Consider the following 26203-nt stretch of genomic DNA (forward strand, 5'->3'; position numbering starts at 1 on the left):
GAACAGGGTGGACGTCCAACTCACTGCCAGGATGCGGGTTGGCACTTTAAATATTATAATGAGGCAGCGTGCCTCATGTTGATCCACCATTTCAAAGTTACTTCTGGCTGGCTGGGTTTCCCAGGCCTTAGGTAACACACCAGCTAAAGGAAGGCGGGGTGCCTGCTGGACCTAGCATTCCTGCCTTGCCAACTCCCCACGATCGGATACCGCCTACCCTCATCCCTCCCCCCGCACCAACCCCCACCCCCTCCACTCCCAGGCCTCCGACCCCCCGCACCTCGGCCTCTGATTGGCAGCCCCCCACCTCCCCGAAGTACCTCCAGCCCCCAACCACCCCTCCTCAAAGATCCTCCAGCCTTCCAAACTCCCCCCACCCCCGATTCATCCCTTCCTCCATCCTTGCTGTGGCCTGGTGCCGCAGGCCTCTCCATCTGGCTGTCTGGCTGCGGGCGGACAACCGAGATTGAATATGTTAATCCGACCAGGACGTTGGGTTCGGCAGGAAAACCCGTTCTCCTGGGTTTCCCGACCGTATTGCAGCATCTCCTGATTCCTACATGCCTGAAAATTTAAATTCCAGCCAAGAGCTCAGTCCCCACAGCGTGGCAGAAATTCTGTATTTCACCTATTCCATTGTCAGGAGCAATAACCAATGTGAACAAAGCTTTGTCAAAAGAAATATCTCCATACCTGTGGAAGGATGCTGGAGGAGGTCCATGATGGTAGAATCCGCTCCTTTGGTGTAAAGAACAATCTCATCAGTCAGAGGGTGCCTCACCACAACAGACATTCGCTTCCTGGTCGAATCAAACCCCAGGGTGTGCAAGAGTTCAAAGGCCAACTTTCCCACATGAGGCAGCTCTACGGTCACCTGCTCTGGTAGTCTCCCAACCAGCGCACAGTTGTAGGCCCTGGCTGCGTAAACGAGAGCTGCCTCGTCCGGGCTCTCGGCCTCATAGCGGAGCTCTCCATCTTTTCCTTCATCCCGAACCCCCCCCGGCTGAAAGAAATTTTCACTCTTCTCCCTCGGAGGAGATCTGCCAAACTCTTCACCCATTTTCAGTAAGGTGACATCTGCCGACGGAGAGGAGATGACGCTGGAAGAGACTCTGTACAGCGATTTACTTGTAGAAATGCTGGAGGAACTGCTGCTGTTGGAGCCGGAGGTCAGACGACTGGGGGTAAACCTCTTGATGAAATCCTCCAATGTCTTGACTGGAGACTTCAGCTCAAAGCGGACTCGAACCTTTGGGAAATGAGCACAAGTTTCTTCAGAAGGGAAAATATTTTGATGGCTCAAAACTTTCATTAAACATTTGTGATGTGCAAATGTTCTTGGCTTTGAAGTTAACAAATATGTGACATATAGTGTAAAGGCGGATGTATATGGAGCTAGGTCGCAGATCAGCCATGATCTCATTGAATGGCGGAACAGGCTCGAGGGGCTGAATGGCCTACTCCTGTTCCTATGTTCCTGCTATTTCATATGAACGTTCAAACTATTACAAATTTTACTCTACAAGAATCAAAAACAAAGCATTCTGTAGTTTGGATTAAATAAATATCTGTTCTACTAATTGTTGACAAAACCATTAAATTGAGTAGTTTTTTGTCTGCTTGTATGTTCATCAACACAAGTGGTGAGGAATGGACCAAGCTTTCCTTTTCCACTCACTATCAGCACCCAGCCGTCCAGCACTGATCCATTATCTTCCAACATACTCTCAGTCTCTCCTCCTTCTCCAACCATCAACTGAGACCACCACACAAAAAGCATTTTCTGCAAACATTCGTGTCCCGTGCTGGGTTTCTCAGAGAAACAAATGTTGGCAGGCCCATGGTAGCACAGCTGGTTAAGCCGGTGAGATCAGGTCGGTCCCAGGTTCAATCCCTGGTCCACGTTGAGTTAGCCAACCTCAGTCAGAGTAGTATTAGGAAGCATTATAGTGGCCCCCGAGCTAGCGAGAAGTGAGGAGGGGTAAACAAAAGAAGAAAAAAGGTCAGGCTCACATATGAAGAATGACTAATTGAGCAAGCGGGGGGCGGGGAGGCTGTACGACAACTAATACCTGTGGAACTGCAGAGTCATTAGGTGAGGAAGGGAAAAAACTGGTAGAAAATAAGAGGGGAAAAGCCAACATTAGGAATTTTTTTCTTTTTTAAAGAAATGTCTTACTCATCAGCACAAAAAAGATGGACTAGTGTGTGGTAAGTGAGGAGCACATTGTGAGCAGGATTCACGTCTATACCGAGAGCTTTAAACAATCATAGCATGTGAATTTGTTCAGGAGAAATTGCTTTACGAAGTAACTGCAGCAAAAACCCAGTGTTACAAACATCTTTTTGCCAGCGAAATTGAAATAGCTTAACTTTTTTTTTTAAAAAAAAAAGTTTTTTTTCCCTCCGAAAGTTTGAAGCAAAAGCTCAATACAAGTTACTGAGCTGATCTGGCCAACAGCCAAATACATCATCATCTTTCAGTTCAAAATCACTTTGTTTGTGAATGGGACGGAAACAGGTCTGTAATCACTCAATATATTCCTCAATTTGTTTATATTAGTTTATACTGACTTCTCAGCTTCTGCCAACTTCAATGCAGGGACCATAGGATTACATCAGATATACGGCACAGAAACAGGCCATTCGGCCCAACCAGTCCACGCCAGTGTTTATGCTCCACTCGTGACTCCTCCCATCTTTCTTCATCTAACTCTATCAGCATAACCCTCTATTCCCTTCTCCCTCATATGCTTGTCTAGCCTCCCCTTAAATGCATCTATACTATTCGCTTCAACCACTCCCCCTGTAGTAGCGAGTTCCACATTCTCTCCACTCTCCGGGTAAAGAAATTTCTTCTGAATTCCCTATTGGATTTCTTGTTGACAATCTTGTAATTATGGCCTCTAGTTATGCTCGTCCCCAAAAGTGGAGACATTCTCTCTGTATCCGCTCTATCAAAACCTTTCATCATTTTGAAGACCTCTAGTAGGTCACCCCTCAGCCTCAGTATCATGGCTAATAAAATAGTTGAACAGACTTGATTGACTGAAAGACCCTACTCCTGTTCTTGTGCTCTAGACTCAGATCTTCCTCCAGCTCTAAGGATCGAAATGTAAACAAGGCAGTGCTTAGAAAAGAGTTAGGTTTAAAGCGGAAAGGACCATGATAAGATGCGTAAAACATACCTTGTGGCGAGGCTGATTTGGAGATGAAACGACTACAGTGTTGCAAACAGTCAGTGCTATAAAAAAGTCGATGATGTCAGATAGTTCAGGGGTCAAGTGGCTTAAAGGTTGGCCATGTTGTCTCAGAACTTCCAATTTTCCAGCACATTCATTCACCTTTTCCAATAACTGAGGGTCGGGTGTGATGTCTTTTTCCTAGAAATAAATAATTTACAGCATGAAACATTCAGGGTAACAAAACTACAGCAAATGTCTATACTGCACTGACCGGCTCATACGCTGTATCCCAAATGCAAGCACTCTCCCAGGGAAATATATGTCTCTCTCTCATATAGGCCATACCCACACAGCTTAAACTAAAAGGGTGTGGCTCGAATACATTAAGTATACAGCAAGAACGAGGTCATTTGGCCCAACTGGTCTCTGCTCCACACGAGCCTCCTCCCACCTCTCTTCATCAAACCCCATCAACATATCCTTCTATTCTTTTCTCCCTCATATGCGTATCTCGCTTCCCCTTGACTACATCTATGCTATTTGTCTCAACTACTCCCTGTGGTAGCGAGTTCCACATTTTAAAGAAATTTTTCCTGAATTCCCCATTTGATTTATTTGTGACTATCTTATTATTTATGACCTCTAGCTTTGGACTCCCCAAGTGGAAATATTTTCTCTACGACTACCCTATCAAACCCTTTCATTGTCTTAAAGGCCTTTATCAGGTCACCCCCTCAGCCTTCTCTGTTCTAGAGAAAAGAGCCTTCCCTGTTAAGTATATCTTTTCAGTTCTGTTATCATCCTTGTGAATCTTTTGTGCACCTTCTCCAGTGCCTCTATATCCTTTTTATAATATGGAGACCAGAGGGCCAAAATTGCCCTCCGACCAAAAGGGGGCGCACTCACTGATCTTGAAGATTTTTCTCTGCCGTAGAGCAAAATTCAGCTCTTTGTGTTGTGTGTTCCGGGCGGTGAAGTCGGGTTCCAGCGGGGCGGAGGTGCGTGGGGAGCGGGGCGGAAGTCGGTATGTGTCATCAGCGTCACGCTAATAACGTCAGCGTGATGCGGACATTCCGTGTTGCGCTGATGCGTAGCAAAGTCCCTCCCCTTCAGTTAAAGGGGAGGGACGCTGTGAACTCTGCAGCCATGTTAGTGGCACCCACTGAGCCACCAGGGAGGGTTTCGGCCAGGCCAGCGGCCCGGTACCCGAGGGAGTGCCGGGCTACCTGTTGGCAGCCCGGCCAAACCTGTGGCCACCATTGTCGGGCCGACCTTGGAGTCGGCCGACAATTAAAATAAAATGGCGGCCACGGCAGTGCACCATCCCCTTTAAGGGCAGACGCGCCGCCCAGCCACAAGCGGCTTCCAGCAGGGGAAAGGTGTCGGGGGCACCGAGCGACGGCCGATCCGCTCCCACAGGGCAACTTCCCGTGGGGCGGAAAGGGGATCGCTTATCTATATTGAAATTCATTTGCCATTTACACGCCCAATCTGCAAGTTTATTAATGTCCTCTTGTATTTTGTCACATTCCTCCTTGTGTGTTATCTACACTGCCCCCACCCCCAATTTGGTGTCTTCCGCAAATTTTTAAATTGTACTCCTGAAACCGAATCGTTAATGTAAATATGCTTTAACAGGGTGATACGTTGATCTAAAATTTGCACATGAAGGTTCCACAACCAGTAAATGAGATAAATGACTAGTTAACTCATCTTGGTGGTGTTCGTTAGGGATAAATGTTAGAAAGGATACTTGCCGAACTCCCTTAATCTACGTTGAATAGAGCTGTGGGATCGAAAATATGCAACAGAACAGGCAGATTAGTTCCCCAGATTTAATGTTGCATCTGAAAGATAGCACCCCTGACGATGTAGTACTGCACTGAAGATTAGCCTAGATTATGTCCTCAAGTCCTCGAGTATTAAACCCACAATCTTCTGACTGTGAGGCATTTGTTAACACTGACCTAACGAAAACTAAAAAAAAACGCATCCTGAACCACCTGTAGTTTGGTGCGCGTACTAACCATGGGGCTGCTGAAAGCAGTGTGTTTGGAGAGAATGCTGGCCCTCTTCGCCTCTGCCCTGCTGCCAGTCCGACGATGAGATTTAGTGCTTTGGGTTCTGTGAACAACTTTGGCACTCTGGTGACTAGAGGTGCTGTCGCATCTTGGTATGGTTCCTGATTTAGACGTACATTCCTCATCCTCTGAGTCGGGCTCCAGGTACATGGCCAATCTCTTTGCTGTTCAAGAAATAAAGTAGAAAAATCAATAAAAAAAAAATGTAAAAATCAAACCATTGAGAGATTGAATGGTGCCGAAGCTAAAATTGAAACAGTCTTTCACTCTTATTTCATCCCCGATTTGCTGCTCCATTACTTCCCTCGCCACCATCAGCAGCATGAACACTGCCACTTCCATATCCCCATGTGTGGCTCAACATTACAAAAATGAAAGAACAGCAAGTGTTGAAACAGAATGCAGCATCACCGAATGGGCCCTCTTGCCCTACTTTAGAAGAGCAGAATCATATTACAGCAGAAGCTGACACAGAATAATACAGCACAGGAGGCCATTTGGCCCATTTCACCTGTGCTGGCTCTTTGAAGAGCCATCCAATTAGTTCCAAACCTCTGATCTTTCACCATAGGCCCTGCAATTTTATCCTATTCAAGTATACATCCAATTCTCTTTAGAAAGTTACTATTGAATCTGTGTCCACCACCTTTCAGATAGTGCATTCCAGATTGTAACAACTCGTTGCCTAAAAAAAATTCTCCGTGGATTTTTTGCCAATTATCTTAAATCTGTTCCCTCTGGTTACCGGCCCTCCTGCCAGGGGAAACAGTTTCTCCCTATCTGCTCTATCAAAACCCTTCATCATTTTGAACACCTCTATTAAACCTCCTCTTAACCTTCCGTGCTTCAAAGAGAAAAAGCCCAGCTTCTCAACTCTATCCACATATCTTAAATGTACTCTTCGAATCCATTTATAAAGCCCAGGATCCCAGACTTTTTTTTTTGTTTTAAAAACAGCCTTATCAACGTCCTTCCCACTTCAAAGATACATGCATGTGAACTCCTGCTGCTTTGGCTTGAAAGAGTTGTTCCAGCTTTACTTTTTTCATCGTATTACATATCTCATACACCTCATAAGGTCCTCTCAGTTGAGTTTTTTTTAGGGTGAATAGAGCCTTTGTTTATCAAGTTATTTCTCATAGCTTATCCCTCTGACACAGGATATTGGCCTTATTGCTCTTCTCCGCAGTATGTCGAGGGCCTGAATGGATCCATTGGAGGGATCCAATAGTACGGCGGGTTGATGTCGGGTGGGAGGTTAAAGTGGTAGAAATCGGAATCTTGACCCCAACTTGCCCACTTCCGATTTTAACGAAGGCAGGATCGGGGGGGCAGCCAACTCGCTCACAGGAGGTGGGATGGCAATTTTAATTATTATAGTGAGGCTGTGTGCCTCATTTTGACTCTCCATTTTAAATTTAAACTCTGGACGGCTGGATTTCCCAGACCTCGGGGGACCCGGAAGCTAAAGGGAGACGAGGACTGCTGGATCCAGCAGGTAAGCGCCTTTCCACCGACCTGCTGGATCCTTACTCCCTGACTCACCAACCCCACCACGGTCAGACATCCCCCCAGCCCTTCCGATCTCCCCCCGATACCCACAAGGTCTCTAATGCCCCCTTCGGCCTTCTGAACCCCGGCCTCCGAACCCACTCTGGTCAATCGATCCCAGCCTTCCAACCCCTCCCCACCCAAATCTCCAACCCCCTCCACTCCAGGCCTTCTGATCCCCACCTCACTCCCCTGATCCCAGCTTTCTGAACACACCCCCCGACCGATCCTGGCCTTTTGACCTGCCTCCCTCCCCACCCCACCCCCGCCGACCCCGATCTCTAACCCCCTCCACTCCTGGACTCCTGACTCCTGCCCTCCAATCCCGGCCTACTGACACCCCCCCCACCCCCCTCCGATCCTAGCCTCCGATTTCTCCCTCCCTCTCAATGGCTGGCTGCAAGGGAAAAGTGGGACAGGGGAAATTGTTAATCAGGCCTTGTCTGAGGGAATCCCATTCTCCCAGGTTTCCCAACCACTCCCTACCCTACCTGCCTCCAAGTTAAAATCTTACCCATTACTTTATGATGACCAGAACACAGTAATCCAGGTGAAATCTGATCAGGGCACCACACAGCATCAGCCTGATCCCTGGGTAATATTAGACAAGAGAATGGAGTTCAAATCCCCCAAAATTAAAAAGTCTGCTTTCAAAATATGCACAATCCCTTCGTATATATGTTATATTCAGAAATAGATTTTCTGCACAGATAATGGATGTCTGTTATCGAGTAGGAGGCCGCAGAGAACTGCAGAGAATGCCTGATTTTAGGGTCTTTGGCAATGATCTAATTTTACATGTTCTCACATATACAATATATTAGGATTGATTTTCAAGATTTGATTAGATTTCTGAGCTCAAAAGTAAACTGAAGCCTAGCATCAATCATTACTTTCATCAATTTACTCACCATTTAGTGACTGTGCCTATTTTGCAGCGAGTCTTCATCCTATCGACAGATCACAGTCACTTAATTAATCTTCTGGGATTCCATAACCTCTTCCTTTCACTGATGGTGGGGGTAAATTATTGGATCAAACCCCCTCTTTGCGATTTCACTGAGATAAAGATGACCACTATTGTGTTCCTAACACAGATGAGACTGCACACAGGGAGGTTAAAGTAACAGTGACCTCAGTCTTTAATAAGACACTCCAGAGTGAGAAACAGGCCTCAAAGGCTGGCTTATATACAGTGCTCCCAAGGGATGCTGGGATCCCTTGGGACTTCAGGGGATGAGCTCCCTGGTGGCTGAATATGGGAGTGCATGCTTTACAGATACACAACATCACTCCCCCTCTAAAGTCAAAGTGAAAACTATTTACAAGGTGAGGCGGTCGGGAGCCTTTCTTTCCCTGGTGGACTGCCTCGGTACAAATGTCTGTTCTGGTGTGTTGGCTGTGCCCTCGCTGGGCTGGCGTGTTGTTGGCCCTGCAGGGCTGTTGGGTGATGGGTTCGATTTCCTGGTCCGGCGTGGTGTCGTTGCTCCTTTGGGCGTGTGTTGTGGGCTCGAAAAAGGTGGTATCTGCTGTGAGTTGTTCAGGGCAGTCTGTGAACCGCAGCCTCGTTTGGTCCAGGTGCTTTCTGCAAATTTTTCCATTGTCTAGTTTGACTACAAACACCCTATTCCCTTCTTTAGCTATCACCGTGCCCGCAATCCACTTGGGACCATGTCCATAGTTTAGCACATACAGAGGGTCATTTAGATCAATTTCCCGTGACACAATGGCGCGACCATCGTTTACATTTTGTTGCTGCCGCCTGCTCTCTACCTGATCATGCAGGTTGGGGTGAACCAACTGGGCTTGTATTCACTGGAGTTCAGAAGAATGAGAGGGGATCTCATAGAAACATTTAAAATTCTGACGGGTTTAGACAGGTTAGATGCAGGAAGAATGTTCCCAATGTTGGGGAAGTCCAGAACCAGGGGTCACAGCCTAAGGATAAGGGGAAAGCCATTTAGGACCGAGATGAGGAGAAACTTCTTCACCCAGAGAGTAGTGAACCTGTGGAATTCTCTACCACAGAAAGTTGTTGAGGCCAATTCACTAAATATATTCAAAAAGGAGTTAGATGTAGTCTTTACTACTAGGGGGATCAAGGGGTATCAAGGGGTATGACGAGAAAGCAGGAATGGCGTGATGCAGGTGAGGCCCTTCGAAGATTCCTCTAGCTCCTGCGTCATGTAGGCCGAAATCAGGTCGAGCTTGGTGAATGTCTTGCCTCCTGCCAGCGTCTCAAATAGGTCGTCTGCCTCAGGTAGTGGGTATTGGTCCTGTAGCGAGAAACGATTAATAGTTACTTTATAATCGCCGCAAATCCTGACCATGCCATCACTTTTGAGTACAGGAACAATCAGGCAGGCCCACTCGTTGAATTCCACTGGGGAGATGATGCCCTCGCGTTGCAGCCTGTCCAGCTTGATTTCCACTCTCTCTCTCATCATGTGAGGTACCCCTCGCTCCTTGTGGTGAATGGGTCAAGCCTCTGGGACCAAGTGGATCCGCACCTTCGCCCCGGAAAGGTTTCCAATGCCTGGCTTAAAAAGGGAAGGAAATTTGTTGAGAACCTGGGTACATGAGGCCTCATCGACATGTGATAGCGCTCGGATGTCATCCCAGTTTCAGCGGATTTTGCCCAGCCAGCTCCTTCCAAGCAATGTGGGGCCATCGCCCGGGACAATCCAGATTGGCAATTCGTGCACCGTGCCCTCATAGATGACGTTGACCATGGTGCTGCCCAGGACAGTGATAAGCTCTTTGGTGTACGTTCTCAATTTCGTGTGGATGGGGCTCAGGGCTGGTCTGAATGCCTTGTTGCACCACAGTCTCTCAAACAGCTTTTTACTCATGATGGATTGGCTAGCACCAGTGTCCAGTTCCATGGCTATGGGTAAGCCATTCAATTTTATGTTTAGCATTGTAGGTGGACATTTCATTGAAAATGTGTGCACCCGTGTACTTCAGCATCTGCCTCGTCTCTCTGAGGCTCGAAATTGTTTTCATCCACCATGGACTGATCTTCCTCTGCCACGTGGTGGTTAGCAGGTTTTGCAGAGCTTGCAGCTCATTTGCAAGCTCGTTGGAGGTGCCCCATTGTTCCACAGCTCTTGCAAACATACCCTTTGAAGCTGCATGAATAGGCTGAATGGAAGCCTCCACAACGCCAACAAGGTGTGAATTGCCTTGCATTCATCCTTTATTGGGGACTCTGAGTCATCTGGGTCACCTGAGGCCTGCTGGCAGTTGCAGACTCATGGGTTCTGCCCTGTACATTTCTGCTCGCAAACACAGTTCCAGTTAATTTATGAACATTGCTAGCACTTATGTGCTAAGAGATTTGTTTGGTGTTGGGGAAGGCCAGAACCAGGGGTCACAGGCTAAGGGTAAGGGGAAAGCCATTTAGGACTGAGATGAGGAGAAACTTCTTCACCCAGAGAGTGGTGAACCTGTGGAATTCTCTACCACAGAAAGTTGTCGAGGCCAATTCACTAAATATATTCAAAAAGGAGTTAGATGTAGTCCTTACTACTAGGGGGAATCAAGGGGTTTGGCGGGAAAGCAGGAATGGGATACTGAAGTTGCATGTTCAGCCATGAACTCATTGAATGGCGGTGCAGCCTCGAAGGGCCGAATGGCCTACTCCTGCACCTATTTTCTATGTTTCTATGTTTCTATGTTTTCCTGACCTTCAGATCGCTGGCACGTGTAGAACCGATACCTCGTCATCAGCACGCTCTCCCTCGGGTTAAGATGCTCCCGAACCAATGTACACAGTTCCTCATACGATTTATCTGTGGGTTTCACCGGAGCCAGAAAATTCTTCATGAGGCTGTAGGTCGGTGCCCCGCAGACTGTGAGGAGGACCGCTCTCCTTTTTGCAGCGCTTCCTTCTCCGTCCAGCTCGTTGGCTACAAATTACTGGTCTAGCCGTTCGACATAAGGCTTCCCAGTCCTCATCCTCCAAGAACTTTTCCAGGGTGCCCACAGTTTGCTGCATCTTTGCGTTAGATTCGTATTCTCGTCACCAGTTATTGTGTTCCTAACACAGATGAGGTTGCACACAGGGAGGTTAAAGTAACAGTGACTTCAATCTTTAATAAGACACTCCAGAGTGAGGAACAGGCTTTAGAGGCCGGCTTATATACAGTGCTCCCAAGGGATGCTGGGATCCCTTGGGACTTCAGGGGATGACCTCCCTGGTGGCGGAACATGGGAGTGCATGCTTTACAGATACACAACAACCACTATGGGCTTTGCAACATGACGGTCTATTACAGATTATGGCTGATCATTTTAACCCAGGGGGTGAGGAGGATGAAAAGTGGTGGCTGTGGTAATCTAATAAGCCACATACAGGTTTATGGAAAAAGGAATTCAATAAAAACAAATCTGAAGGAAGACAAATCGAATAACACAATGGAATGAATTATTTTCCATGTGAGTTCAGCACCGATACTCTCCTCTCCTGAAGACATGACTCAGAATGGGCTACTGTTGTTTTGCATTGACAGCACTCCAATACTTCAACATTCATACACAAGAGCATGCTGGAATCTGAAATAAAAACAGCAAGTGCTGGAAATCCCAGCAGGTCAGGCAGCAGCTGTGGAACGCTGCTCCCGCCCCCTTCCCCCGCCTTTCTTTTTGTTCTCTTTCTCACGGCAGCTGGTGAGGATTCCGCCATTCACACCCCCTCTCAACTCATCTTTTGTTTCCTAACTTCTGCCATTACCATCTCATTTTTGCCCATCATCCCTTTTGTTGCTTCAATCTCTCCTGCCTTCCACCCTATCACAGACCTTCCCTTTTGTTCTTGCTGCCCCTCTCCCTTTCACTGCCCCTGCACTTCCTCAAGAACCCGTTACATCTCAAACTTTTCCAGTCCTGACAAAGGGCCACAGACCTGAAACGTTAACTCTGTTTCTCTCTCCACAGATGCTGCCTGACCTATTGGGTATTTCCAGCTTTTTCTGTTTTCATTCAGATTCCAGCATCCGCAATATTTTGCTTTTGTAATGGTTCGAGGATCTGATTGGTTCCTGGATCTGCAATTTGATAGGTCAATGCGTTTGTACTCTCTAATCGGTTTGTGCTCATCATCACCCGCATGCCCTGCACAAGACTCCCTAAGCAAGCGCTCTACGCGGAGCTTCAACACGACAAGCGAGCCCCAGGTGGGCAGAGGAAACGTTTCAAGGACACCCTCAAAGCCTCCTTGATAAAGTGAAACATCCCCACCGACACCTGGGAGTCCCTGGCCCACGACCGCCCAAAGTGGAGGAAGAGCATCCAGGAGGGCGCTGAGCACCTCGAGTCCCTTCGACGAGAACAAGCAGAAACCAAGAGTGGGCAGCGGAAGGAGCGTGTGTCAACCCAGGTTCCCCACCCACCCTTTTCTTCAGCCACTCTCTGCCCGAACTGTGACAGAGACTGTAGGTCCCGCATTGGACTCCTCAAGTCACCTGAGTATTTACTTTTAGAGTGGAAGCAAATCATCCTCGACTTGGAAGGACTGCCTATGATGATGATGGATCTGCAACTTGATAGGTCAATGGGTTTGTACTCTCTGATTGGTTTGTGCTGATTGGTTGTTAAGTAATGTTAACAGACACAAACACTTCCATCTACCACAGATGCTGCCTGACCTACTGAGATTTCCAGCATTTTCTGTTTTTGCTTCAAAATTCATGCAGGAACTTAGGCATTGATTGTGAGCAGACAAGCTTGGCTCTCTCCTGCATGGACAGCCACACAGGGGTGCATCAGCAGAGAATAACAATGGGAACTGTGGCTTGTATTTTTTCCCCTCCCTCTCACTCATCAACAGGTAACCCCCCCCGCATCACGGACCCCTGTTGGAATCAGCTAACATAGAGTATAATGTGGGAAAATGAGAGGTTATCCACTTTGGCAGAAATAATAGAAAAGCAAATTGTAATTTAAATGGAGAAAAATTGCAAAGTGCTGCAGTACAGAGGGACCTGGGGGTCCTTGTGCATGAAACACAAAGTTAGTATGCAGGTACAGCAAGTAATCAGGAAGGCAAATGGAATGTTGTCCTTTATTGCAAGGTGGATAGAGTATAAAAGCAGAGAATTCCTGTTACAACTGTACAGGGTACTGGTGAGGCCACACCTGGAGTACTGCGTACAGTTTTGGTCTCCGTATTTAAGGAGGGATATACTTGCATTGGAGGTTGTTCAGAGAAGGTTCACTAGGTTGATTCCGGAGATGAGGGGGTTGACTTATGAAAATAGGTTGAGTAGGTTGGGCCTGTACACATTGGAGTTCAGAAGAATGAGAGGTGATCTTACGGGCCCAAGTTTCGGCCTCAGTTGCTCCTGATTTTTTGGAGCAACTGGTGTAGAACGGAGTATCTTAGAAATTCAAATTCTCGGCATTTAGTTTGCTCCAGTTCTAGTCAGTTAGAACAGCTTCACTTTGGAACAGAATTATTTTTTCAAAAGGGGGCGTGTCCGGCCACTTACGCCTGTTTTCAAAGTTTCGTCAGTGAAAACTTACTCCAAACTAACTTAGAATGGAGTAAGTGAAGATTTTTGTACGCTCAAAAAAACCTGGTCTACACTTTAGAAAATCAGGTGTAGGTTACAAATCAGGCGTAGGGAATGGGGGAGGGGGGTTGGGGAGGGTTTAAAGGGAAGTTTACAAACATTAAACACTTCAATTTTACAAATAAAGAGCCATCATCAATAATAAATGATAAAAACATCAATAAATCAACCAATAAATAAATCAAAAAAAATTAATAAGAAATATATATTTTTTTTAAATCAATAAATAAAACATTTTCTACTTGCCGACTGCAGCACCGGGAGCCCTCCAACAGCGTGCTGGGATGCCCCCCTCAGTGTGTCTCTGTCAGTGTCTCTATCTCTTTGTCTGTCTGTGTGTGTCTCTCGCTCTCTGTCTGTCAGTGTCTGTGTTTCTGACAGCGAGGGGAGGGGGAGCAGGGGGAGGGGAGGGAGGGAGGCAGAGGGGGAGGGAGGGAAGGGGGAGGGATGAGGGAGAAGGGGGAGGGAAAGGGGAGAAGGGGGGGAGAGAAGGGGGGGTGGAGAAGGGGAATCGGGGAGCAGGTGAAGGGGAGGAGGAGAGGGGGGAGGAGGAGGAGAGGGGGGAGGAGAAGGGGAAGGGGGGAGGAGGAGAAGGGGAAGGGGGAGGAGGAGAAGGGGAAGGGGGGAGGAGGAGAAGGGGAAGGGGGGAGGAGGAGGAGAAGGGGAAGGGGGGGGAGGAGGAGAAGGGGAAGGGGGGGAGGAGGAGAAGGGGAAGGGGGGAGGAGGAGAAGGGGAAGGGGGGAGGAGGAGAAGGGGAAGGGGGGGAGGAGGAGAAGGGGAAGGGGGGGAGGAGGAGAAGGGGAAGGGGGGAGGAGGAGAAGGGGAAGGGGGGAGGAGGAGAAGGGGAAGAGGGGAGGAGGAGGAGAAGGGGAAGGGGGGAGGAGGAGGAGAAGGGGAAGGGGGAGGAGGAGGAGAAGGGGAAGGGGGAGGAGGAGGAGGAGGAGAAGGGGAAGGGTTGAGGAGGAGAAGGGGAAGGGGGGAGGAGAAGGGGAAGGGGGGGAGGAGAAGGGGAAGGGGGGAGGAGAAGGGGAAGGGGGGGAGGAGAAGGGAAGGGGAAAGAGAAAGGGGGGAGAAGGGGAAGGAGGGGGGGAAAGAAGGGGGGGGAAAGGAGAAGGAGGGGGGGGGAAGGAGAACGGGGGGGGGGGGGAAGAGGCTGAATGGGCTGGGCCCGAGACTTCGGGCAGGGCCCGTCCCCAGCACCAGATTTACAGGTAGGTGGCGTTGGGTCGGGTCCGGGGTCAGGAGCGTGGGTTGGGTCGGGGGGGGGGGGCGGAGGGAGGTCGGTTTAGTTCGGGCCGGGGGGGGGGGGGGGGGGGGTGGTGGTGGTGGGAGGGAGGGAGGGAGAGGGATGTCAGGTCGGGTGGGGGGTCGGGAGGAAGCGTGGGTCGGGTCGGGTCCGGGGAGGGGGGGGGGGGGGGGGGGGGAGGGCGGGGGAAGCGGGAGTCGGATCGGGAGGAAGCAGGAGCTGGGCGTGACGGGCAGCCTTATGCACGCAGCCCCAGTGAGGCCATTCAGCCAGGGCTAGGGGCTGTGTGCTTCGGGCCCCTCCCACACAGTTTTGGGCGCCTGGAGCTACTGCACATGCGCGCCCACTGTAGCGCGCATGTGCAGAGGTCCCGGCACTGTTTTCAGTGCAGGGACCTGGCCCCGCCCCCCACAGCTCGTGCTGCGCCGCGCCCGGCTCCAGAGGACCAGCAGGGAGCCGGAGAATCTGTAAGATTTTTTTTAGGCGCACTTTGTGGCGCGAAAAACGGGCGTCCAGGTCGGGGCTGCGCCGTTCTAGGCACGGCCCGAAACTTGGACCCTACGAAACATATAAGATAATGAGGGGGCTCGACAAGGTGGATGCAGAGAGGATATTTCCACTCATAGGGGAAACTAAAACTAGGGGACATTGTCTTAGAATAGGGGCCGCCCATTTAAAACTGAGATGAGGAGAAATTTCTTCTCTCAGAGGGTTGTAAATCTATGGAATTCTCTGTCCCAGAGAGCTGTAGCGGCTGGGTCAATGAATATACTTAAGGTGGAGATTTCTGAATGATGTGGGAAATAAAGGGTTACGGGGAGCGGGCAGGGAAGTGGAGCTGAGTCATGATCAGATCAGCCATGATCTTATTAAATGGTGGAGCAAGCTCGAGGGGCCAAATACTCCTGCTCCTATTTCTTATGTTCTTATGTAATTCTAAGCAAACCAGGGATCTGTACGTCAATGCGTCGCACCATGTTACAAGTGAAGCCAGAGAGGTTCTCCAATAGGTCTCACTGAGCTAAGGCAGGGATTACTATCATTGGCACCCACGAACCTGACTTACCATTCGCGTCATGAGAGTACTCAACCCCTGCCACTGTACATCTCCTGAACACCATTTTATTTTCGGTCAGCGTGCCAGTTTTGTCAGAGAAAATATACTGTATCTGACCCAGATCTTCGGTGATGTTTAGTGCTCGGCATTGCAAGCGGGAGTCTGTCTCCTCATCGTACAGGTCTGTGTCTTGATGGATGAAAAATACTTGGCAAATTTTAGTAATCTCAATGGAAACATAGAGTGAAATCGGAATCAACACCTGCATTAAAAAAAAAATTACGACAGAACAGTGAAAACGTCAGAATTATCAGTACGAAGCAATACTGCAATTGTTGTAGCGGAAACCCTAACTTCCATGAAAATATTTTTCCATCTCAGCAGTGTTACTGACTGAAGCTGAATGAAAGGTGGAGAAATCATCAAAGTTCAGTGAACAGATCGACTTGTAACAGATATATCTCATCACAGATTCAAAGACTAGCTGAAAGAAAGCTCTGTAACTCTCGACTTCAAACTTGCTAACCACTTCCTGACTGACTGCTTACTTTGATCTCGAGATGAATTCTTCCAGCTGATCCCAAATGAGCACTGTAATAAAACAGCAGATTATTTATAACTGCTTTCACAGGTCCATGGGCTAGGGAGGGATAGAAAATCACTAAAGCGTGAGTGTGCGTGTGAGGACTGGAGTAAGCTTGACTGTAATACCTTTCAAAGTCAAATAGCCTGCTGGCACTCACTATCTGGCCTCCCACTTGAAGAATGCCCACTTCAGAAGGTACTGGAGGTTAACAGTCACCTGTGGAACCATACTCAGCACAAGTCGGCACTTATTAGAGGAGAGAAAATTGGTGGGGAAAATTCTGTAATTAGGTTTGTCAGCTATGGGTAAATTAAAATTACTGGACTGCAACAGTATTTTTACCAGCAGGAAATTTATCATCCACTGGAATATCTTGTCTCTGGATTTCAGTCTTAACAGTCAGGAAAGCAGTTCACTGGTTACATAAGAAATAGGAGCAGGTGTAGGCCATTTGGCCCCTTGAGCCTGCTCCGCCATTCAATAAGATCATGGCTGATCTGATCCTGGCTTCAACTCCACTTCCCCGCCTGCTGCCCATAACCCTTGGCTGCCTTATCTTTCAAAAATCTGTCCATCTTCACTTAAAATACATTCAATGACCCAGCTTCCACAGCTCTCTGGGATAGAGAATTCCAAAGATTCACGACCCTCTGAGAGAAGAAATTACTCCTCATTTCTGTCTTAAATGGGCGACTCCTTATTCTGAAACTATGCCCCTTAGGTCCAGATTCCATGAGTGGAAACATCCTCTCTGCATCTACCCTGTCAAGCCCCCTCAGAATCTTATACGTTTTTCAAAAAGGTCACCTCTCATTCTTCTAAACTCCAATGAGTATAGGCCCAACCTGCTCAATCTCTCTGTACTGCAGCATTTTGTAATCTCTCCCCATTTAAATAGTAATTTGCATTTTTATTTTTCCTATCAAAGTGTATAACCTCACATTTTCCCACATTATACTCCATCTGCCAAATTTTTGCCCACTCACTGAGCCTATCTATATCCCTTTCTAGATTCTTTACAGCCTCCTCACAACTTACTTTCCCACCTATCTTTGTATCATCAGCAAATTTGGCTACGTTACACTCAGTCCCTTCAGCCAAGTCATTAATATAATTTGTAAGTAGTTGAGTCCCCAACACTGATCTTAGTTAGGCTGCGTATATGTGGTCGAAAGCTCAAATACAAATACAATATATACAAATAATATAAATTGCAACTATTTTATTTATATAGCACCTTTAATGTAGTAAAACGTCTCAAGGCGCTTCACAGGCAAATTCTGACACCGAGCCACATAAGGAGATATTAGGACAGGTGACTAAAAGCTCGGTCAAAAAAGTAGGTTTTAAGGAGAGTCTTAAAAGGAGGGTAGAGAGACGGAGAGGTTTATGGAGGGAATTCCACAGCTCAGGGCCGAGACTGCTGAAGGTACTGCCGCCAATGGTAGAGCGAAGGAAATTGGGTAAATCACACTTTGTTTGTGGGCTGGGAGTTTTATTTCAGCAGACAGGAGCAGGCTGGTGTTACTGGGTTCTGTAATAAGGCAAAGTCTCATGCAAGACTTCACTTCACTAAAATTCTGGTGGATGATCAGGAAGAATAATATCCTATTTTATAACAAAAAATACTGTGCAATTGAAATGTTTCAGTTGTGTTACCTGTAGGACAATGATCATCGTAAAGAACAAATACAATCCAGATAAAGCAGGAGATAAGGAGGTTCCATCGCTGCTGAGAACGTCAAATACCGGTCGTTGATCACCGTACTGAGCTACCCAGAAACCGTGACCTGCATATTGTAAACAAAAACAACGTTAAGAAATACATCGAACAAAACCAAGGTAACAGTACATTTTCTACTCAGTTATTTAGGAGCACCAGTGCTGCTTGTATCTGTAAGTCACTAAGACTCGTTTCACAGCAGCTTTTCAGGAAAATATTCACTCTTGGGATCATGGGGGTCACTGGCAAAGCCAGCATTTATTGCCCCAGTTGTCCTCAGGAAATGTTGGTGGACCTCCTTCTTGAATCGCTGCAACTGTTGTGAACATGCACCAACCATGGTATTAGTTAGGGAGTTCCAGGATTTTGACCCAGTAGCGATGAAGAAATGACGGTACATGTCCAAGTCAGGATGATGTGTGACTTGAGGAGGAACTTGGAGGTGATGGTGCTCCCACGCACCTGCTGTTTATGTCCTTCTCGGTGGTAGAGGTCACAGGTTTGGGCGGTGCTGCTGAAGAAGCTTTGGCGAGTTAATTCAGTGCATGTGGGCATTGACTGTTTCATAATCTTGTAGATGGTGCACACTGCAGCCACGGTGTGCCAGTGGTGGAGGGAGTGAATGTTGAAAGTGGTGGATGGGATGCCGATCAAGTGGGGTGTTTTGTCCTGGATGGTGTCGAGCTGATTGAGCGTTGTTGGAGCTATACCCATCCAGGAAAGCGGAGAGTATTCCATCACACTCCTGGCTTGTACCTTGTTGATGGTGGAAAGGCTTTGGGGAGTCAGGAGTTGAGTCACTTGCCACAGAATACCCAGCCTCTGCCCTGCTCTAATAGCCACGGCATTTATGTGACTGGTCCAGTTGAGTTTCTGGTCAATAGTGACACCCAGGATTGGGGATTCAGCGATGGTAATGCCATTGATGTCAAGGGGAGGTGATTAAGCTCTCTCTCTTCGTACATTACAACAGTGATGATACTTTTTAAAAAAGTACTTCATTGGCTGTAATGTGCTTTGTGACGTCCGGTGTTCGTGAAAGGCGCTATATAAATGCAAGTCTTTCTTTCGAGTAGGAGATGGTTATTGCTTGGCACTTGTGTAGCACAAATCATCAGCCCAAACTTGGATTTAGTCCAGATCTTGCTGCATTTCAGCATTGACTGTTTCACGATCTGAGGAATTGCAAATGGAGCTGAACACTGCAATCATCAGAGACCAGCCCACCTCTGACCTTATGATGTAAGCACATGTAGTGCTCACATAAAATGAATACAATGCCTGGTTTTCAGATCTTCTCTACTCAAGGCATCAATATGAAGACTCAATATGAAGACTTTACACCAGTGCATATTCTATCAATCAGAGTCACAAACATGTTTCTTTTACGTAGTTTTAAAGTTGTATAAATTCACATGACCCTTGAAACATAATTTAAAGGCAAATTTGTTGACAGCCATTTCCTTTTTAAAGATTTACTCCAGCACACCAAACTTCCAACCTTGATTTTGACAGGGATCAATTTTTTTTTAAAGCCCAAGTGTTAGATATCAAAACTTTTCAATCAAAGAATTTCTTTGAGCTAAACAGCCATGATTTTATTAAATGGCGGAGAAGGCTCGAGGGGCCAGGTAGCCTACTCCTGCTCCTATTTCTTATGTTCTTATGTTAACCTTCAATCAGTAACTTCCCTTTCCTCAGAGCTCAATTTGCCCATTCTGCTCCATCCTTTTCTCAACAGTGACGACACTTCAAAAGTACTTCATTGGCTGTAAAGTGCTTTGGGACAACAACAACAACTTGTATTTATATAGCACCTTTAAAGTAGTGAAACAAAACAAGGTGCTTCACAGGAGTATCATAAGATAAAAAATTTGACACCGAGCCACATTAGTAGAAGTTAGCACAGGTGACCAAAAGCTTGGTCAAAGAGGTAGGTTTTAAGGAGTGCCTTGAAAGAGGAAAGAGAGGGAGAGAGGTTTAGGCAGGGAGTTCCAGAGCTTGGGTCCAAGGCAACAGAAGGCACGGCCACCAATGGTTGAATGATCATAATCAGGGATGCTCAAGAGGGCAGAATTAGAGGAGCGCAGACATCTCGGGGGGTTGTGGGACAGGAGGAGATTAGAGATAGGGAGGGGCGAGGCCATAGAGGGATTTGAAAATAAGGATGAGAATTTTGTAATTGAGACATTGCTTCGTCCTGAGGTCATAAAAGGCACTCTATAAATACAAGTCTTTCTTTGACTCTGACAAACTCTTCCCTCACCTGACTATGCCACTTTCAAACTCTTATCTAATCTGCTCCCCATTTGTTTGGTTGCCACGACTACATATGGCTTCTTCCTGTCCTGTCCTAACCCTCCTTGTGAGACAGAGAGTGCTACGACTGTAGGTCTATTCTGATCCTTACATTCTGGATTATTGATTTCACTTATTCACAGGACATCAGGATCTACACTTCCCTTTGTTTCTCCTCGTAACTGGAAGCACTGGGTGAAAACTGACCAGCAGTACACGTGGTAGGGTTTGCAATTCCAGTATCCCAGCCATTTTGATGACTGAAATCCTGGGATTCACACCCTTAACATTCTCTGAAGTGACGGTAACAATCAGAACAAAGTTCACCCAATTATTAGTATACGTGTTCAAATCCCACCACAGCATTAAATTCAGTTAATTAATTAAAACTTGTATTTATATAGCGCCTTTAATGTAGTGGAACATCCCAAGGCATTTCACAGGAGTATTATGTGATAAAAATGACACCAAGCCACATGAGTAGAAATTTGCGCAAGTGGGGTATCTTTTAAGGAGCGTCTTGAAGAAGGAAAGAGAGGTAGAGAGGCGGAGAGGTTTAGGGAGGGAGTTCCAGAGCTTGGGGCTGAGGCAACAAAAGGCACGCCCACCGATGGTTGAGAGATTACAATCAGGAATGCAGGAGGGCAGAATTAGAGGAGCACAGACATCTCGAGGTGGGGGGGGGCAGGGGGGGTTGTGGGGCTGGAGGAGATTACAGAGATAGGGAGGGGCGAGGCCATTGAGGGATTTGAAAATAAGAATGAGAATTTTGAAATCGATGCGTTGCTTAACCGGAAGCCAATGTAGGTCAGCGAACACAGGGGTGATGGACTTGATGCGAGTTAGAACACGGGCAGCCAAGTGTTGGATCATCTCTAGTTTACGTAGAGTAGAATGTGGGAGGTCAGCCAGGAGTGCGTTGGAATAGTCAAGTCTAGAGGTAACAAAGGGATGGGTGAGGGCTTCAGCAGCGGAAGAGCTGAGGCAAGGGCAGAGACGGGGGATGTTACGGAGGAGGAAATAGGCGGTCTGCTGAGGATGTGTGGTCGAAAGCTCATTTCATGGTCAAATATAACACCAGGGTTGCGAACAGTCTGGTTTAGCCTCAGACAGGAGTTGGGGAGAGCGATGGAGTCAGTGGCTAGGGAATGGAGTTTGAGGCAGGGACCGATAACAATGGCTTCAGTCTTTGCAATATTCAATTGGAGGAAATTTCTGCTCATCCAGAACTGGATGTCGGTAATGAATAAATGAATGTGAATAAAGCTCGTATCAGCAAAGGTGGTCATGAAATCACCTATTGTCATGAAAACCCATCTCGTTCAATAATGTCCTGTAGGGAAGGAAATCTGCTGCCCTTACCCAGTCTGGCCTGTATGTGACTCGAGATCCACAATAATGTGGTTGACTTTTAACTGCCTTCTGAAATGGCCTAGCAAGCTGCTGAGCTGTACAAGGGCAATTTGGGATGGGCACTCAATGCTGGCCTTGCCAGCAACGCTCACATCCCGTGAATGAATTTTTAAAAAGTGCTGCACGAGTTACTCTTAGTAATTGGATGAACAAAGCCAAAGTCAGATATGGACTGAGGGAGAAGAGAAACACGGGGGGGGGGGGGGGGCAGGGGGGTGGGGAAATGAGACACATCCAAAAAGAACAACAGATGATGAAGAAACTGGGGCAAGCTAGAACCGGAGCGATATTGCAATGTAGAAAGATTGGAGAAGTGCAGAGGCCAGAGATTGACTGGGGCAATATAAAGGTGAGCTTGCAATGGGCTATCATTGAGTAAGGTAGATTAGGCAGGAGGAGTAGGAGCCAGGGCAGTGCTACGTGCACTATAGGCTTCTGCAGCAAAAGACGATTACTAAAAGTTGTGCACAATGATGCTATGAATGGATGTGGTCCTTTTTCTTCTCACATCAGGAATATATATGAAGCCTTCAACAGCAGCTTTAAGCAAAGACCGCATGTTTGGTCCTCTGACCAACTTCAAACAGTAACTGTTGTGTTCCTAACACAGATGAGGCTGCACACAGGGAGGTTAAAGTAACAGTGACCTCAGTCTTTATTAAGACACTCCAGAGTGAGGAACAGGCCACAGGTGCTGGCTTATATACAGTGCTCCCAAGGGATCCCTTGGGACTTCAGGGAATGCACTCCCTGGTGACGGAACATGGGAGTGCATGCTTTACAGATACACAACATCAGTCACCCCCAAAGTCAAAGTGAAAACTATTTACAAGGTGAGGCGGTCGGAAGCCTTTCTTTCCCTGGTGGACTACCTCGGTACAAATGTCTGTTCTGGTGTGTTGGCTGTGCCCTCGCTGGGCTGGTGTGTTGCTAGTCCTGCAGGGCTGCTGGGTGACCCTGGTCTTGCTGTGCTGTTGGGCGTGATGGGTTCGATTTCCTGGTCCGAGGTGGTGTCATTGATCCTTTGGGTGTGTGTTGAGGGCTCGAAAAAGGTGGTGTCTGCTGTGGGTTGTTCAGGGCAGTCTGTGAACCACAGCCTCGTTTGGTCCAGGTGCTTTCTGCAAATTTGTCCATTGTGTAATTTGACTACAAACACCCTACTCCTTTCTTTATCTATCACCGTGCCCGCGATCCACTTGGGACCATGTCCATAGTTTAGCACATACACAGGGTCATTCAGATCAATTTTCCGTGACACAGTGGCGCGACCATCGTTTACATTTTGTTGCTGCCGCCTGCCCTCTACCTGATCATGCAGGTTGGGGTGAACCAGCGAGAGTCTGGTTTTAAGCGTCCTTTTCATGAGTAGCTCAGCCGGGGACACCCCTGTGAGTGAGTGGGGTCTCGTGCGCAGGCTGAGCAGTACTCGGGACAGGCGGGTTTGGAGTGAGCCTTCTGTGACTCGTTTAAGGCTCTGTATGATGGTTTGTACTGCCCGCTCTGCCTGCCCATTGGAGGCTGGTTTAAACGGGGCCGAGGTGACATCTTTGATCCCATTGCGGGTCATGAATTCTTTAAATTTGGCACTGGTGAAACATGGCCCGTTGTCACTGACCAGTATGTCAGGCAGGCCGTGGGTGGCAAACATGGTCCTCAGGCTTTCAATGGTGGCGGTGGCGGTGCTTCCCGACATTATTTCACATTCAATATATTTTGAAAAAGCATCCACCACCACCAGGAACGTTTTACCGAGAAACGGGCCTGCATAGTCAACATGGATCATCGACCATGGTCTGGAGGGTCAGGACCACAAACTTAGTAGTGCCTCTCTGGGCGTGTTGCTCAACGGAGCACACACACGGCATTGCCGTACACAGGACTCTGAGTCAGAGTCGATACCGGGCCATCACACATGGGATCTGGCTATCGCTTTCATCATTACTATACCCGGGTGTGTGCTGTGGAGATCCGAGATGAACGTCTTCCTGCCCTTTTTGGGTAGCACTACGCGGTTACCCCACAACAGGCAGTCTGCCTGAATGGACAGCTCGTCCTTACGCTGCTGGAACAGCTTGATTAGTTCTTGCATTTCAACAGAGATGCTGGCCCAGCTCCCATGCAGTACACAGTTTTTTACTAGGGACAGCAGAGGATCTTGGCTGGTCCAAGTCCAAATCTGGAGAGCCATTACAGGTGATTTATCATTTTCAAACGCTTCCATGACCATCAACAAGTTTGCAGGCTGCGCCATTTCCACGCTCGTGGTGGGCAATGGTAGCCGACTGAGAGCATTCGCACAGTTCTTGGTGCCTGGCCTGTGGCGGATGGTATAGTTACACGCTGATAGCGCGAGTGCCCACCTTTGTATGCGGGCTGAGGCATTAGTATTTATCCCCTTGTTTTCAGCGAACAGGGATATGAGGGGCTTGTGATCGGATTCCAGCTCAAATTTGAGGCCAAACAGGTACTGATGCATTTTATTTACCCTGAACACACACGCTAATGCCTCTTTCTCACTTTCTCAATCATGCTGTAGGTCCACTCGGCCTTAGATAAGCTCCTGGAGGCGTAGGCAACAGTTTGCAACTTCCCCGCAATGTTAGCTTATTGTAATACACACCCGACTCCGCATCACATGCTAGTACAAGTCTTTTACACGGGTTAGACAATACAAGCAGCTATTGGAGCATAAAATGTTTCTGGCTTTCTCAAAAGCAATTACTTGGTGTTTTCACAATACCCAGTTCTCACCTTTACGCAATAACACATGGAGGGGCTCTAAGAGGGTGCTTAACCTCGGTAGGACGTTACCAAAATAGTTGCGGAGTCCCAGGAACGACCGCAGCTCCATGACGATCTGTGGCCTGGGCACGTTCCTGATAGCCTCTGTCTTGGCGTCTGTGGGCCGAATGTCATCCGCCACCATCTTTCTTCCAAAAACTCCACTTCTGTTGCCATGAAGACGCATTTCGACCTCTTCAGCCGCAGCCCTATGCGATCCAGTCGCTGGAGGACCTCCTCCAGGTTTTGTAGGTGCTCGACGGTGTCCCGACCCATGACCAATATCTCGTCCTGAAAAACCACCGTGCGTGGTACCGACTTGAGTAGGCTCTCTCAAAGATCGCTGCAACCGACCGAATTGCAAACGGGCATCTGTTGTAGATGAACAGTCCCTTGTGCGTGTTGATGCAGGTGAGGCCCTTCAAAGACTCTTCCAGCTCCTGCGTCATGTCGGCCGAAGTCAGGTCGAGCTTGGTGAATGTCTTGCCTCCTGCCAGCGTCGCAAATAGGTCGTCTGCCTTAGGTAGCGGGTATTGGTCCTGTAGCGAGAATCGATTAATAGTTACTTTATAATCGCCGCAAATCCTGACCTTGCCATCACTTTTGAGTACTGGAACAATCGGGCTGGCCCACTCACTGAAATCCACTGGGGAGATGATGCCCTCGCATTGCAGCCTGTCCAGCTCAATTTCCACTCTCTCCCTCATCATGTGAGGTACCGCTTGCGCCTTGTGGTGAATGGGTCGTGCCTCTGGGACCAAGTGGATCCGCACATTCGCCCTGGAAAAGTTTCCAATGCCTGGCTCAAAAAGGGAAGGAAATTTGTTAAGAACCTGGGTACATGAGGCCTCATCGACATATAATAGCACTCGGATGTCATCCCAGTTCCAGCGGATTTTGCCCAGCCAGCTCCTTCCAAGCAGTGTGGGGTCATCGCCCGGGACAATTCAGAGTGGCAGTTCGTGCACCGTGCCCTCATAGGTGACCTTGACCATGGCGCTGCCCAGGACTTTGGTGTACGTTCTCAGTTTCGTGTGGATGGGGCTCAGGCTCGTCTGAGTGCCTTGTTGCACCACAGTCTCTCGAACATCGTTTTACTCATGATGGATTGGCTAGCGCCAGTGTCCAGTTTCATGGCTACGGGTAAGCCATTCAATTTTACATTTAGCATGATAGATGAACATTTCATCGAAAATGTGTGCACCCGGTACTTCAGCATCTGCCTCCTCTCTCTGAGGCTCAAAATTGCTTTGATCCACCATGGACCGATCTTCCTCTGCCACGTGGTGGTTAGCAGGTTTTGCAAAGCTTGCAGCTCGTCTGCAAGCTCGTTGGAAGTGCCCCATTGTTCCACAGCTCTAGCAAACATACCCTTTGAAGCGGCATGAATAGGCTGAATGGAAGCCTCCACAACGCCAACAAGCTGTGAATTGCCTTGCATTCATCCTTTGTTGCGGACTCTGAGTCATCTGGGTCACCCGAGGCCTGCTGGCAGTTGCAGACTCGTGGTTTCTGCCCTGTACATTTCTGCTCGCAAACACAGTTCCAGTTAATTTATGAACATTGCTCGCACTTGTGTGCTGAGAGATTTGTTTGGTGTTATCACTGGTGGACATAAACGCCTATGCTATCGCAATGGCCTTACTGAGGGTCGGTGTCTCTACAGTCAAAAGTTTTCGTAGGATGATCTCGTGGCATTGCCCAGTA

The 26203-nt window shown here is 47.9% G+C and overlaps 1 protein-coding gene across 1 annotated transcript in view; it reads right to left on the reverse strand.

Moving 5' to 3' along the window:
• Positions 1-26203, reverse strand: part of atp10a (ATPase phospholipid transporting 10A) — a 235348-nt gene that overhangs the window by 75639 nt on the left and 133506 nt on the right. Inside the window, exons 6-10 of the mRNA XM_070892454.1 lie at positions 17941-18071; positions 15705-15957; positions 5213-5430; positions 3189-3383; positions 694-1249 (exon numbers count right to left, since the gene is read on the reverse strand). Of these exons, the coding sequence (XP_070748555.1) occupies positions 694-1249; positions 3189-3383; positions 5213-5430; positions 15705-15957; positions 17941-18071 (1353 nt within the window). The remainder of the gene's footprint in view (positions 1-693; positions 1250-3188; positions 3384-5212; positions 5431-15704; positions 15958-17940; positions 18072-26203) is intronic.

Source organism: Pristiophorus japonicus, chromosome 10 (assembly GCF_044704955.1).
Source record: "Pristiophorus japonicus isolate sPriJap1 chromosome 10, sPriJap1.hap1, whole genome shotgun sequence".
Taxonomy (NCBI): domain Eukaryota; kingdom Metazoa; phylum Chordata; class Chondrichthyes; family Pristiophoridae; genus Pristiophorus; species Pristiophorus japonicus.